The following is a 15,731-nucleotide window of genomic DNA, read 5'->3' as shown; positions in this document are numbered from 1 at the left end:
TTGTAATAGGCAGATAGTTCTAATACCTCAGTGAAGGAGTTGATGTAATTTCTTATACTTTCTTTAAAAAGTTCTAAACAGATATATACTTAATTTTTTTAATAAACAAATTTTCAAAATTACAGATATAAAAGTTCTCAGAAGTCAACAGATTGGTCTGGAGTAAAGAAGCCAATTTACTTAAGTAAATTAGGTAATAACTTTGCAGAATGGTCAGCATCTTGGGCAGGTTATCTCATAACAAAGGTAAGAGAACCCTGTTCAGAATTTGTTAGCTGAACAGAAATTCTGAAGTAAACCCAAACATTATCTGAATGCATAACACAAAACAGCTGGAATGGAAATAATTGTACTGATAATGATAAAAAGTTTTGAAGAAAATGTTTATTAATAAAGAGAATTTTTCTATTGTTACTCTGATAGTTTTCATTCTGAGAAGGCAATTGTTTTATCAAATTACCATATAATTTATGTGTTTGTAAAATGTTTATTACATTATGTCTATACATTTTACATTGTAAAATAGTACTATTTAAAGGACTTGAATGCTATATATTATCCTTTAATGGCACTGTTAAAAGAAGATACATCATTTGAACTTTCTCTAAAATAAGAAATTTTGCTAAACATGGTAGCACATGCCTATAATTCCAGCTACTCTGGGGGCTAAGGTAGGACTTTTGTAAGTTCAAGGCTAGCTTTGGCAACTTAACAAGACTGTGCCTCTAAATTAAAAATAAAAAGCATTGGGGATGCAGCTCAGTGGTAAAGCCCCTCTAGGTTCAGTTCCTAGTACTGGAAAAAATAAAGATATTTTAAAATGAAATCTCATGGAAAAATTACGGCTATGTTTCTAATGTGAGATTTTACAGGTCTGTGAGACAAAATGGTATTCTGTGTTCTAAGAAAATGTTTAAGTCATGCTTAAAATTCACAACTTGTGTTTTAAATTTACAGTTCTGTTAATTAGTATTTTAAAATATATTTTTCATTATAAATGGCAATTTTAAGACATTTTCTCATGAATAGACTAGAAACATGTATAATGTGTGTGTGTGTATGTGTATATATTTAAATTAAGTACCTCTAGATTTAGAATATTTTTGTTTCTTTTGTTTTATTTATATTTTAGTTATAGGTAGATACAATATTTTATTTTTATGTGGTACTGAGGATTGAACCTAGTGCCTCACAAATGCTAGGCGAGCACTCTAGCTCTAAGCCACAATCCAGCCCCTTGTTGTTGTTTTAAGTGAAGGTTTTATATTTGGGGGGAAAAAAAAACTTTAAAACTTTTTTAAGTGTTCAATAGTGTTAGTAAATTGAAAGTTATGTCTTACTGATAAAATTTGACTTTAACCCCAAGTAATTTAATTTTTAAATTGTCAAATAAATATTGTAAATATCTAAATTATACAACATGTTTTGAAATACTTATATCCAAGTAATTTAATTTTATATTTCTTTTGTTTTTTATAATTTATCATCATTATTTATTACTTATTTAAATTTTAAATTTCATACTTAATGTTCTTTCCCAAAGCATAATTTTTGGTTAAAATGTTACTTAAGGAATTAATGTACCAAATGTAATGTTAGCTAAGTATATATAATAAGTATATATTAGGAAAGTTAATCTGTAAGAAAACATGACACATTAACAAGAATTGTAAGCAGCACAATTCACAGTAGCTAAATTATGGAACCAATCTAGATGCCCTTCAGTAGATGAATGGATAGGGAAACTGGTATATATATACGGGAACATTACTCAGAAGTAAAAGAGAATAAAATCATGCCAATTGCAGGATGAAGTTGGAGAATATAATGCTAAGCAAAGCAAGCCAAGCCCAAAATACCAAAGGCCAAATATTTTCTTTGATATGAGGATGCTGATTCAAAATGGCAGTGGGGATGCATAGTGTGGGAGGAATGGAGGAACTTTAGATAGGGCAAAGGGGAAGGAGGGGGCAAGGAGGTAGGAATGATGGTAATATGAGTTAGACATCATTACCCTAAGTACATGTATGAAGACACGAATGGTGTGAAAATACTTTGTGTATAATCAGTGACTTGAAAAATTGTGTTCTGTATGTGTAATATGAAATGAATTGCATTCTGCCATCATGTATAACAAATTAGAATAAATAAATAATTTATTAAAAAAAGATTTAATGGGGAAAAAAAAAGAATTGTAAGTGGGTGAGACCAATTATTCTGAGGTAGTTGGCAATTCAGGTATCTTCATTGCCTGAAGGGTATCAGCCACCCAGACATTTGGGACATTTAGAGTGACCAGAGAAGTGGTGATCTGAACTCCTAGTTGCTTGAGTGCACATGCTTCCCTCCATAGAGAGGACCCTCTCTGCCATGATGTATTATCTTGTGTTAAATGTTTTCATTTGGTCAATAGAATAAACGAACTAGTTATTCTCCCTCAACCATTTGAGTTTACAGGTTCGGCATGATCTTGCCAGTAAAATCTTCACCTGTTGTAGCATAATGATGAAGCATGATTTTAAGGTGACCATCTATCTTCTTCCACATATACTAGTGTATGTCTTATTGGGTTGTAATCAAGAAGATCAGCAAGAGGTGAGAAATACCCATTTTCATTCTGAGTATGTGAAACCTTCTCCAATGTTATTAGTATTAGAAACGCTTCAGATTAGTAGGAAATGTAAATCTTTTTAACTGTGTATATTCACCTATCTGCATGTCTAAAGCAGAGCAGAATCTTTTTAAAACTTTTCAATATCAAAGAAATATGCAAGGCTTAGAGTAGAAAATCTTAAAAGAGTATTGTTTAACACCCAAACATAAATAGAACATGTTGAAATGGATACATGAGAAACTATTGATAGTGTTTTTTTCTGGGGAATGCTACTATGAATTAGGAATAAGGAAAGGGCAGTATTTTACTCTTTATTTTATGTTTTATAGTTTAGTTTTTTAACCACATATAACACTGTTCTTTTTTTAAAGATAATTTTAATAGCATAATTAGCATATTATTATATTTTTTTAAAAAATTTTTTTTTTTACTTTTGATGAACACAGTAACTTTATTATTTTTATGTGATGCTGAGGATCAAACCCAGTGCCCCAGATATGTGAGGCAAGTGCTCTGCCACTGAGCCACAATCCCAGCCCATATTGTTATATACTTACAGTAAAAGTCCAAATTGTGCAAGTAAATCAAAGTGTGCCCTTTGATTACCATTCTTGATGCTATATCTCCAGAATTCATCACCATTATTAGAGTGATGTATACTGTTTCCAGGCTTTTTTGTTTTTTTTAATACAATTGGTTTTGTTTCATTTGGGGTTTTTAAATTGGTATCTTTTGTAGGTACTGTTCTATATATTACCAATTTATAGATCCCCCTTTTAAAATATACTGCATAAATATAATCCTTCAGTAGTATAATTTATTAGTTGTACCATAGCTTATTTAACTGTTGCCATATAGTAATTACAGGTTATGTATATGTGTATCAGTTGGTAGAAGTTCTGGATTCTGGATGCCAGTTGCTGGTCATATTTTGAAATGATTTTTAAAAATTACTAGTGATTTTTAAAAATCTTTGTTAATGCCAAATTTATAATTCTTTTTATATATTTTGACTATTTTATGTGATGACTTCTCTTATCCAACATAGGAACTTATTTTCCTACATTTTTAAAAAATTTTTAAGTGATATATAAAAATTGTACATATTTTGGGGGGTTTTTAAAAGATGTTTTGATGCATGTATACATTGTAGAACTTCAAATCCGGCTATATCTATCTCAGACATTTGTCATTTACTATAAAGTAAAAACATGAAAAGTCATTTTTATTCTTTTAAATATACTGTACATTATATGTAATCAACTTGCTGTGTAGATGAATATATTTTCTTTTTTTTATAATTTTTTTGAATACCTTTATTCTACTTATATATTTTTATGTGGTGCTTAGGATCGAACCCAGGGCTTCACATGTGCTGGGCAGGTGCTGTACCACTGAGTTACAGCCCCAGCCCTGTGAATACATTTTGTTTTAATCCTTCTGTTTTTACATTTACCCCTTAATTATTCTGAAATTGATTTTTACAGGTAGTGTGAGATATTATTCTTTTTCATTTTTTTACTATTAAATAGTTTTCCTGTTTTTTATTGAATAATCTGGAAGAATTTTTTAATATTTTTGTATTTTCTTTAGTCTTTTTTTTTTTAAGAGAGGGAGAGAGAGAGAAAGAGAGAGATAGAATTTTAATACTTTTATTTTTTAGTTGTCGGCAGACACAACATCTTTGTTTGTATGTGATGCTGAGGATCAAACCCAGGCCGCACGCATGCCAGGCGAGCGCTTGAGCCACATTCCCAGCCCTTTCTTTAGTCTTTAATGGTGTGTATTTAATTGGTTTAATTATAGACAAGATAGGGGGCTGGGATTGTGGCTCAGCAGTGGAGCACTCGCCTAGCATGTGCAAGACCCAGGTTTGATTCTCAGCACCACATAAAAATAAAGGCATTGTGTTGTGTCCATCTACACCTAAAAAATAAATGTTAAAAAAAATTATAGACAAGATAGATTATTACTAATCTAATTTTTTCTTTTGAAAATTGTTGCCTAAGAAGGGTTCCTCTTTTATGTCAGATAATAATAAAATGATATTATTTAAACATGTAATTAACTACAAAATGGATTCTCTTAGGTTTATGCAGAAATTATGGCTGTTCTAAAACATGATGATCAGCATACCATAAGTACCCAAGACAGTGCATCTGATCTGTGTCAGCTCAGTACTCAGACTGTGTTCTCCATGCTTGACCATCTCACTCAGTGGGCAAGGCATAAATTTCAGGTCCTGAATGCTGAGAAACTTCCACAGAGCAAATCCAACAAAGAAAAGGTTGACTCAGTGGGTGAGTTATAACTTCTGTTTATTTTCTTCTTTTAATTATTCTCCCAGTTAACTCCTTCCTGTGTCAATTCTTTAATTTAACAGTTACCTTTAGAAAGACCTGTTTTTGTGCATTTTTGAAACATGTAATAAGTATGTGCTTCTCACTAAGGAAAAACAATGAACTTATAGTTTAAGACACCTTGAAGTTCTTACTCTCAATTCTTTACACAACACACCCATCTAATTTTTGTTTGTATAAAATGGGGTATCTCACACAGAAGATTGTTGTGAAGATTAGGTGAGATGATGTATGTATAACTTGTAAAGTATGAAATAAATGTGTTATTAATATTGTTATTAGCCTTCTCTCAGTATTAACTTAGTTTACTCCTTGTCCCCTCAGTGTGTTGTATTTGTGAATGTTCATTTTTTACACCTAAGTTTTAAATTTCAAAGAAGATTTTAGTTCATTCATTTCAGGACCCATGGGAAAATTTATTATTATTATTATTAATTTTCCTAATCTCTGGTGGTATTTTGTACCCAGTAGGCTCTCCAGACATACTTACAACACATGACACATTACATCCTGCTATACTTTCTTTCCTGTAATAATAAAATTTACACTAACATAACAAAAGGAAGAATCTTATTACAGTTAATCCTGATAATCTATCCCATTTGGTGAGAAGAATTATATTCATCACACAGTAGTGGATACTATTCATGTCTTTGAAGCACAATTTTGTTGTTTATAGTAGATGGCTGTATCCTGCTTCTTTATACATCAGCTATGCCTATAGATATCATGTAATTTTTACTCCTAGGCTTTGGGGCTAATTGATTTTCATTTAAGAGCCCTCCACTTAAAAATTTCCCATTTAGTGGGCATCTCCTCTTTGTTTATATACCTGTTAAACATAGTGATATATCGATTTTCTAAAACTTCTATACTTGCAAATAATTATCTATTTAGGAGAATGCTTTTCTCTGGGATATGGCTAATTATTAATATATCTTCCATTAATTTTGACAATTAAATGTTTGTTCCTACTTCTGAATATGAAAATGGTTCTATAAAACCGAGCACTAACTCTGTTATCACCATTTTCACAAATAGTGAAATTAATATTTTTAATTTTTTAAAAACTTTTAATTTTTTTAAACTTTTAAAAACACTTGGAGGTAGGAGGTAATGCACTTGCCTAGCATACACACAAACACACCAAAAAAGGAGGCAGAACACTAAACTTTAAAATAAAAAAGGAGGCTAATTCCATAATTTAATTTTGCCCTATTAAATAGCTACATTTTATTAATATTGTAGTAATAACTATTCTGTCTTTTGTATCATCTTTACATCTTATTAACATCTAATATTAAATTAACACTTAGTCTTACAATAATCTTAATATTCCCCAGTGTTTTGTCATGTGTGTGTGGGGGGGTGTGGTAGGAATCATAACGAGGGCCTTATGCATGCAAGGCTAGCACTCTACCACTAAACTATCCCTCCAGCCTCTTAATATTTCCCTTTTATAGATAAGAAACAGAGACTAAATAAGTTAAATCACTGTCCAATATAAAGTAAGTACTAATAGTAATGTTGGAATATGACCCTGTGAACAATCATCTTATTTTTAGTTATATCTTCAATATGATACCTTAGTATATTTAGATTATTTAGGGAAATAAGTACTTAAACTGATACTTTTAGATTTTTATCTTGTAAGTCATTCCTCAATTTTTTTTTTCAATAATCTAGTATCGACTGTGGATTTTGAGGATTATCAGAGTGTAACACGTTTTCTAGACCTCATACCTCAGGATACTCTGGCAGTAGCTTCCTTTCGCTCCAAAGCATACACAAGAGCCGTAATGCACTTTGAATCATTTATTACAGAAAAGAAACAAAATATTCAAGAGCATCTTGGATTTTTACAGGTTTGAAATTAATATAGTATAATTAATATAGCCAGTCTATTATGATTGTATTATTCATTTATTGTTTTATTTGCTATGCTGGCAGTAGATATTTATTGTACTTTAGAAGCTTACAGATGAGTGGGGCCATACGAACATCAATTTGGTATAATATCTTAAGTACAGTGATACAGATTTTCCCTGAGGAAGGACACTTATTTCATATTCTGTGAGGACTGAGGTGGGAGGAGGGGTTGGATAAGCCAGAAGTCGGGCTTTTTGGAGATGATAACTTAAATAATGAGTGATGGATAGCAGAAGTATCTCCATGGAGTTGGTAAAGAACATTGCATATACTCAAGAGTAAAGTGATAAGTTTTGAATAGCTCAGAAATATTACTAATATCTTTTAAGTTGTCCAAGCTTCTTACAGGGTGTGAACTACAGAAGTTTTCTAGTCACAGTGGCATTTTAGTTAAACGCCTGTGGCAAGTTGTAGAGGAAAAGTTCAATAGGGCTCTGTTCTCACTGTGAGAAGTGTGGACCTGAATGTGGGGTGGGGGGTGAGTGGGGAATATACTGGTTATGTCAGCATCAGGCATGAAAATGCTGGTGAAATAATGGTTTAGATGATAGATGACTCTGTGGGGAAAAAAAGAAAGTAAAGGCCAGTGAGACTACATGGAATTAAATATGAGATCAAGATTGGGGTTTTCAGGTCAAAAAACAACATGTGGTAAAATAACTAGAAAATTAGTAGCTTATACTTTTAGGATAAATATTAGCCCTTTCCTATCTTTTGCGTTCCTCCTTGTCTAATTTTGTGTGGCTCATTGTTAAAGTCTTTACCTTAAAAGGATATTCAATTTCCTTTACTCCCATTGTTTTGTACTCTACAGCACTCCAACCCTTTATAAACTCACCCATTTGCCTTTTTTGTATCTGCATGGAAACTGCTGAACATTCCTGAAGAAAAATTGCCCAATGTCTTTTGTAACTGATTTTCCTTTAAGCTTAGAATCTCAAACATCTTTAACACAGTGTAGGAGTCTTTAATGCTTCCTGCAATACTGCTGTTTTTCTCTAATAAGCCTACATTCCCACTTTCCAGAACATTATATATTTTCATTTCCCTGATTCTACTTCTATCTCAACTGATCTTTCTTTGTCCTTCATTAGGAAAATAGAAGCCAGAGGTCTGCCAGATGTCTGCATGGCATCTGCACCATATATTTTTTTTCTTCCCTTATGTTATTCCTAAGGGAGGATCCCTTCCTGTCAAAATTCAGCCCTACTGTGTTCTTGAGTTCAAGAGTTTCACTATTTCAAATACACCTTCCTTCTTTGTATCAATTTATCTTCCTGAGCCAGAGGGTACATAGGCATGTTCTGGGATCTCATATCTTAATTTTTTTTTTTTTTTTATAATGCCCTTGATCTTAAGTCCTCCTTCAGGAAAGTACCATCTCTATTTGTCTTCACAAGTCAGTTTTAGACAGAATTATCTGACTTGCTAATAGTGTCTTTGCTTTCCATTCACTCTTTTTTTCTAATTTTTTTTTTTTTGTAGTTGTAGATGCACAGAATGCCTTTATTTTATGTGTTTATTTTTATGTGGTGCTGAGGATTGAACTCAGTGCCCTGCGCATGCTAGGCAAGCACTCTGTGCACTGAGCTACAGCCACAGCCCACCATTCACTCTTTGCCCATTTTTTCTTTTTACTTGATGCTACTCTTGGTGAGAAAATCAATGGCTTCCATGTTACTAAATTTAACAGATGTTTCCCATTTTCTTGAACCCACAGTATCATTTAATTGTTCCTTTTCATGAAGACATTTTCTTTTCCCTCATGGCTTCTGGGATTATTTTATTCCTTAAATTTCTTCCAGTTTCCCTAATCTCTCCTCTGACAGTTAAATTTGCTGATGCTTCCTTTGTCTAAAGATAGAACCTCTACTCTCCATCCTCCAGCTTCTTTTCATCTCTATCTCTGTGCATTTCTTAGATCTTTCATTGTCTTCAAAGAATGTCTTTGTGTTAATTGCTTCCCAAATTTTCATCTTTAAACTGAATCACCTTTGAGCCCATATTTTAATGTCTTGGATTTCTTGATGATATCTCAATACCAATATATTAAAATGCTTATTTAAATTCTTAAAAAATTTGAAATATATTCAAATGAACTGTACTCAACAGAATCTGTTATCAGTTGGTTTCAATAAAGTTTCAGAATCTTGAAGTTCCTTGCATCCCTCATGATCAATAATAGATACTAATGTAGATTTGTATTTAAGTGAAATAAGAGGTAACAGAATGCTTGGAAAAGTTTGTAATTTTACTGTGAATCTGCCTTCAAACTGTTACTTTGAGGGAAAATTTCTCTTATGTTATTTACATATTGTCTGGGTGGTTTTGTAGTTATTTTTTTCCTTATTTGATTACTTTTTGTTGAACAAAGAAACTGTATGCTGCTATGCATGAACCAGATGGAGTGGCTGGAGTAAGCGCAATTCGAAAGGCAGAACCATCTCTAAAAGAACAGATCCTTGAACATGAAAGTATTGGCTTGCTGAGGGATGCCACTGCTTGTTATGACAGGGCTATTCAGCTAGAACCAGACCAGGTAAGGTATAATTAAAAGGCAGATAATGAAAAGTGCCCTGATGAGGAACTTTGAGAACCTTAAGTTTCAGTATTGTCTCTTCCAGTGTCATTGTGTGTCTGGAAAATATTTTACCCTCTGAGCTTGAGTTTCCTGACAGATAAAATTAGAGACTTGACTTGTGCTAAATGATTTAAAAAATCCCTTCCAATCCTTTCTATGACCTGAGAATACCCAAATGGATGAGATTTATTGTGGACTATATTTATATAAAATATGCATTTAATAACTAAAATTTATATCATTCATTTTTTATTAAAAGTATGAGCCATGATCATAATAGTGATTTTATACACTATTATTATTTTACAGTATTAATAATAGTGATTTTCTACAACCTGAGAAACATTTTCCTATTACACACACAAACACACACTCTCTCTCTCCCTCTTCCTCTTTGCCTCCCCCACTCCCTCTTCTTTCTCATCCCTCCCCTCTCCCCTCCCCCAACACACACTTAACAACCCACCTACAAATCTCTGAAAGAGTCCATTAGAATAACTGAGCTAAAGAGGGGTAGGTTATTTACTGGGGCAGTAAAGACTGTTAGAATTATTAATTTATAATCTTGCCTTGGAGTCTCATCTTAGAGTTTTGCTTTCTGGCATATATAGCATTTATTTGCACAGAAGTTCAATGTATGAGGCTTTTATTTTTCACAATTTTGTTTTTAATTTTTAAAACTATATGTAATTCAGCTTAACATTGTAGTTATGAAAGTCCAAAAATCTATATTAATAACATTATAACTTTAAAAATTTTTTTTAGTTGTAGTTAGACATAATACTTTTATTTATTTATTGTTATGTGGTGCTGAAGATTGAACCCAGCACCTTGCACATGCCAGGCAAGCACTCTACTGCTGAGCCACAACTCCAGCCCCTAATAACATCATAACTTTAGAGTTTTAATTTTCATTAAAGAATTATGACATATCTTTAAACAAAAAATTAAGATATTGGATACTCTTATACTCATTACTTCTATGTTTGACCTGAACTAAAATATTAGAACAAATGTGGAAAAATATAATAAATCCAATATTAGATTTATTTTTATTGTTGTCTACATTTTCTTCTGTTACTTTATTTTATTTTTATTTATTTATTTTGTGGTGCTGGGGATTGAACCCAGGGCCTTGTGCATGTAAGGCAACCACTCTACCAACTGAGCTGTATCCCCAGCCCTTCTGTTACTTCAAATATGTAAGGACTTTGATAGTAGGTCCTGCCAGATAGGCAAGCAAGTTAAACTAAAAAACATGGTTGAACTAAAAAACATGACATAGTGAGATAAATAGTATTTTAATGATATCATTTCAATTATTCTTATTTGAAGTAATAATTACCATCTTTTATTTTTACATTTCTAGATCATTCATTATCATGGTGTCGTGAAGTCCATGTTAGGTCTTGGTCAGCTTTCTACTGTAATCACTCAGGTGAATGGAGTGCATGCTAACAGGTAATATTTTCTAAAGAATGGTTTTCTTTTGTTATTCTCTCTGAGTAGGGATTTAATTTTCAAATGGGACAGCTTAATGTTTATTGAATAATGAAGTGTTTTTATGGTGTTAGAAATTAGCACAGAAATTTTTTTCTACTTTTTTTTTTTTTTTTTTTTAAGAGAGAAAGAGAATTTTTTTTTAGTTTTCGGCGGACACAACATCTTTGTATGTGGTGCTGAGGATTGAACCCGGGCCGTACGCATGCCAGGCGAGCGCGCTACCACTTAGCCACATCCCCATCCCTCAGCTTTGTTCTTGATAGCTGAAAACCTTATTTCTTAATTTACTAACCAGTCCCCAGCTAACTGTTGGGCAGTGATATCTGGTCAATGGTAAATGGGATCTCAGTTCATCAAAGAACACATAGGCCAGGGTTTTTAGTTAGACCAATTTGTAGGAAGTCTCTTTTAAATATAGATTTTTTTATGTTTTAAGACTGTGATTCATAAAAACTACCACCCTACAATGGCAAGAGCAGAGAGGCTAACTCTTGGTCAGAAGGTATCACAGTTGTGGAATTCATGAAGTAATGAGGCAAACTTTTCAGAAGTACAGGAAAAGTGGCTATATGTTATAGATAGGTTTTATTGATCTTATGAATGAAGTGATTTTAGGAGTATTTGGGAAACTCATGGCTCAGATTGGGGTGCTTTTTTTTTTTGGTACCAGGGATTGAACCAAGAGGTATTTCATCACTGAGCCACATTGCCAGTCCATTTTATTTGTTTGAGAGAGAGAGAATTTTAATATTTATTTTTTTGTTTTCGGCGGACACAACATCTTTGTTTTGTATGTGGTGCTGAGGATCGAACCCGGGCTGCATGCATGCCAGGAGAGCGTGCTACCACTTGAGCCACATCCCCAGCCCATGTTTGTTTGTTTTGAGACAGGGTCTCACTAAGTTGCTTAAGCACTTGCTAAGTTGCTGAGGCTGGTTTTGAACTTCAGATCCTCCTGCCTCAGCCTCCCAAGCTGCAGAGATTATAGGTGTGCACCATGACACCTGGCTAAGTTGGGTGCTTCTTTATGACACACTACATGATTAGACTCCCCATGTCTTCTTTTTAGGTCTGAGACACATCCCCAATTTGGGGTTGCAAAAAAGCATAGACCAATAAAGTGATAATTATGTTATAGTAAAGCAAATGGTCTTTGAGGAAACATGTTTTCCTTGGGGAGAATTTCTGTTTCTCATTTAAATAAATATTTCTTCAAAACTATCAACTGTGCTTGATGTACATATAATTCTTTTTAAGATACTTGTCTGTGTGGATAAATTTTTGAAAAAATATTTATTTTTTAGTTTTAGGTTGACACAGTATCTTTATTTTACATTTATGTGGTGCTGAGGATGGAACGTGGTGCTGAAGATTGAACCTGGTGCCTCGTGCATACTAGGCGAGCGCTCTACCACTGAGCCAAAACCCCAGCCCAGTGTGGAAAAATTTTAACAGCATAATCCTCATTGCCATTTGGTACTTTCAGAATATAGTTTAATATGACACCTCCTGTCTCAATAGCAAATACTCCTAATACTACTCAGATTTTTATTCTGAAAGTTTGATGTTTTGGTGTCTAATAGTAAGCCATTCAAAATTGGGCTTTGGAAAATTACATTTCTGTTGTATTTATTTTACCCTTGTTCTAAATTGTTTTTGGTGGTGTTCATGTTTACAACTTAGAGCATGCTCAATACTTCAGGTAGCTATTTTTAGATTTTTTTTAAAAATAAAAAATGTTGGGCTGGGGATGTGGCTCAAGCCGTAGCGCACTCAGCTGGCACGCGCGCTCTCTCTCTCTGTCTCTCTCTGTCTCTCTCTCAAAAAAAATTAAAAACAAAATAAAAATGTTTAGGCTACTTGTTACGTTCTGGTTTTACTACAGAAAGAGCAAAGAAGACTTTTAAGAATAATGTTCCAGCTTTTCTTGAGTCTTAACATTTTTTTAAAATGTGGACATATATATGCTATATGCAGTGCTATTAGATAATTAAATAGGAAAATAGCTTAGCACGGGATCTAGTGTATAGCAGATATTTTAAATGGTGTGATTCATAGAGAAGAAACATTGAAGAAAGTCTAGCTGTTTCTATGGGGTTATAATTCAAAATAGTATTGTTTATCCTAGTGTTACCTAAGTAGAATCCTGCAGAAAAAAGCCTAACAGCTAGGTGTGGTGGCACATACCTGTAGACTCAGCAACTTTGAAGGCTGAGGAAAGAGGATCGCTTGTTCCTAGTTTACGATCAGTCTGGACAACATGAGACCCCAACTCTTAAAAATAAATAAATATATAAATAGCATACTTTATATATTACATATTACTGAACTATATGATATAAATTATGTAATAGATAGTATATATACTAAATATATATGCGTGTATATATGTATCTCAATGATTTTGCAAACCCAAATTTTAAAGTAACTAAAAATAGTTTAACACTAGCTGTATGTTGTTGGCAACTAATTTTGTATGCTTTGTTAGGCCTTTGACACATCACTTGTAACTTTCTTTTACCCTTGGTATATATTTTTTGTATTAAATTGGATTAAAATTCTAAGGGACCCAAATTTATCTTTGAATTCATGTACATTCAATTGGTTGTATTTCATTCATGCTTTTTGTTCAGATTAAGCATACAGATAGTTTTACAATGAGCTGTGTTATTATCCAGGGATTAACTCTGTTCTAATATATGACACAGTTTTATTTTTCAAGGATTTTCTATCAGATGTAGTTTAATGAAAGGTAAATGTTTTTGAAGAATGGAAAAATAACAATTTTGGAGGGTTGTTTCTACATAAAGATAATTATTTTGTAAGTAAGTACAAAATACAAAACAAATGCATCAAATAGAGGAATAAGTAAGTATAATAAATAGAATATCTAAAACATTGAAAAAATAAAATTCAGTTGATATGAATTTCTTTTAATAGGTCTGAATGGACAGATGAATTAAATACATACAGAGTGGAAGCAGCTTGGAAATTATCACAGTGGGATTTGGTGGAAAACTATTTAGCAGCAGGTAAAATTACTTGTAACTAACTTTCTTAGACCCTTGGTAATGAGTATCCTATGCAGCTCTCCAAATGTTCCTGACCCACACACCTCCAGCCCTATATTTTTGTATTAAATTGAATTAAAAAGTATAATCACTTTTAATTGGCTATAAATATTCAAGCCTCAGTAGTTTAGCAAAATTTATAATTAACCCCTGAGTCTGTCTTATGATTACCTGTTTAGCTGTTCAAAATAGAATGAAATTATTTGTTCAGTATTTCTGCTGATTATTTTATCAAATGAAATAAAAGCTGGCTCTTAGACCCATCTATAATAGCATTTCTTGATTCTTCATTTGTTTCAGATGGGAAATCTACAACATGGAGTGTCAGACTGGGACAGCTACTATTGTCAGCCAAAAAAAGAGATGTCACAGCTTTTTATGACACATTGAAACTAGTGAGAGCAGAACAAATTGTGCCTCTTTCAGCTGCAAGTTTTGAAAGGGGCTCTTACCAACGAGGATATGAATACATTGTGAGGTATTTGGGTTTTTTTGGGGGGAGGGGGAAGGCCCACAGTACCAGGGATCAAACCAGGACTGCACATGTGTTAGGGAAACACTCTATCATCAAGCTGTATCTCCAACCTTTTATTTTATTTTGCAACAGTGTCTCACAGAGTTTTCTAGGCTGCAATCCTTCAGCGTCAGCCTCCCGTGTGTCTGGGATTATTAGGTGTGCACCACCATTCTTGTCTTAGGGTTCCCATTTTTAGATTCCTAGTCTGTAAATGTCACTTGACAGGATTGCATTTTTTTTTTTTTTTGAAACCAGGGATTGGACTCAGGGGTATTCAACCACTGAGCTGCATCCCCAGCCCTATTTTATATTTTATTTGTCTCATTGAGTTTTGTAGTGCCTTGCTTTTGCTGAGGCTGGCTCTGAACTCTTCATCTTCCTGCCTCAGCCTTCCGAGCTGCTGGGATTATGGAAAATTTCTTATGAGTAAATTACTCTGATAATATGTTTGGTATACTGGTAAGCTACATAAAGTAGCTTTTTAAACTTTCACCTATAGTTTTTTTTTTTTTTTTTTTAAATATTCTAACATACATCCTTTTTAATTGAAAAGGCAGTTATGGGGCTGATAAAACAAAAACAGCTAGGTGTGGGTGGTGCATACCTGCAATCCCAGCAATTTAGGTGGTTGAAACAGGAGGATCACAATTTCAGGGCCAGCCTTAGTAACTTAGTAAGGCCCTAAGCAGCTTAGAAAGACCCTGTCTCCAAAAAAATAAAAATAAAAAGAGCTGGGGATGTGTTTCAGTGGCTAAGCACCCTGGGGTTCAATCCCTGATACCAAAAAGCAAAAACATATTTATCTTTCTATAATATCTTAATTTTTTTTTTTTTAGAGAGAGAGAGAGAGAGAATTTTTAATATTTATTTATTTTTTAGTTTTTGGCGGACACAACATCTTTGTATGTGGTGCTGAGGATTGAACCCGGGCCGCATGCATGCCAGGCGAGAGCGCGCTACCACTTGAGCCACATCCCCAGCCCTAATATCTTAATTTATTTCCTATATAAGTAACCCAGTTAATTGAGACATCTTTTGTTCCTGCCACTTGGTACTCATTGGTTCCCTTTCTCATTTAGAAATGTATTTGATGCTTCCCCCTGAAAAAACACACATTAGGCATTACATTTCTAGGAAAGAATGTTTTAGAGCTGAG

General features: G+C 33.2%; 1 protein-coding gene across 7 annotated transcripts in view; it reads left to right on the top strand.

Annotated features, from left to right (window-relative positions):
• The window catches only part of Atr (ATR checkpoint kinase), a 104,520-nt gene that overhangs the window by 48,699 nt on the left and 40,090 nt on the right, over positions 1-15,731 (top strand). For all 7 annotated transcript variants that reach the window (XR_005726716.2, XM_078043444.1, XM_005328040.5 and 4 more), the window contains 8 exons: positions 126-246; positions 2,458-2,595; positions 4,704-4,914; positions 6,661-6,839; positions 9,278-9,442; positions 10,854-10,945; positions 13,928-14,019; positions 14,359-14,536. Coding sequence is in view for 6 of the 7 variants with exons in the window: in XM_078043444.1 (XP_077899570.1) it covers positions 126-246; positions 2,458-2,595; positions 4,704-4,914; positions 6,661-6,839; positions 9,278-9,442; positions 10,854-10,945; positions 13,928-14,019; positions 14,359-14,536 (1,176 nt within the window). In the remaining variant the exon portion in view is untranslated. The remainder of the gene's footprint in view (positions 1-125; positions 247-2,457; positions 2,596-4,703; positions 4,915-6,660; positions 6,840-9,277; positions 9,443-10,853; positions 10,946-13,927; positions 14,020-14,358; positions 14,537-15,731) is intronic.

The sequence above is a fragment of the Ictidomys tridecemlineatus genome, chromosome 3 (assembly GCF_052094955.1).
Source record: "Ictidomys tridecemlineatus isolate mIctTri1 chromosome 3, mIctTri1.hap1, whole genome shotgun sequence".
In the NCBI taxonomy this organism is placed as follows: Eukaryota; Metazoa; Chordata; class Mammalia; order Rodentia; family Sciuridae; genus Ictidomys; species Ictidomys tridecemlineatus.
Note: the sequence above shows the minus strand (reverse complement) of the source record. Positions and strands in the feature narration are given on the sequence as shown.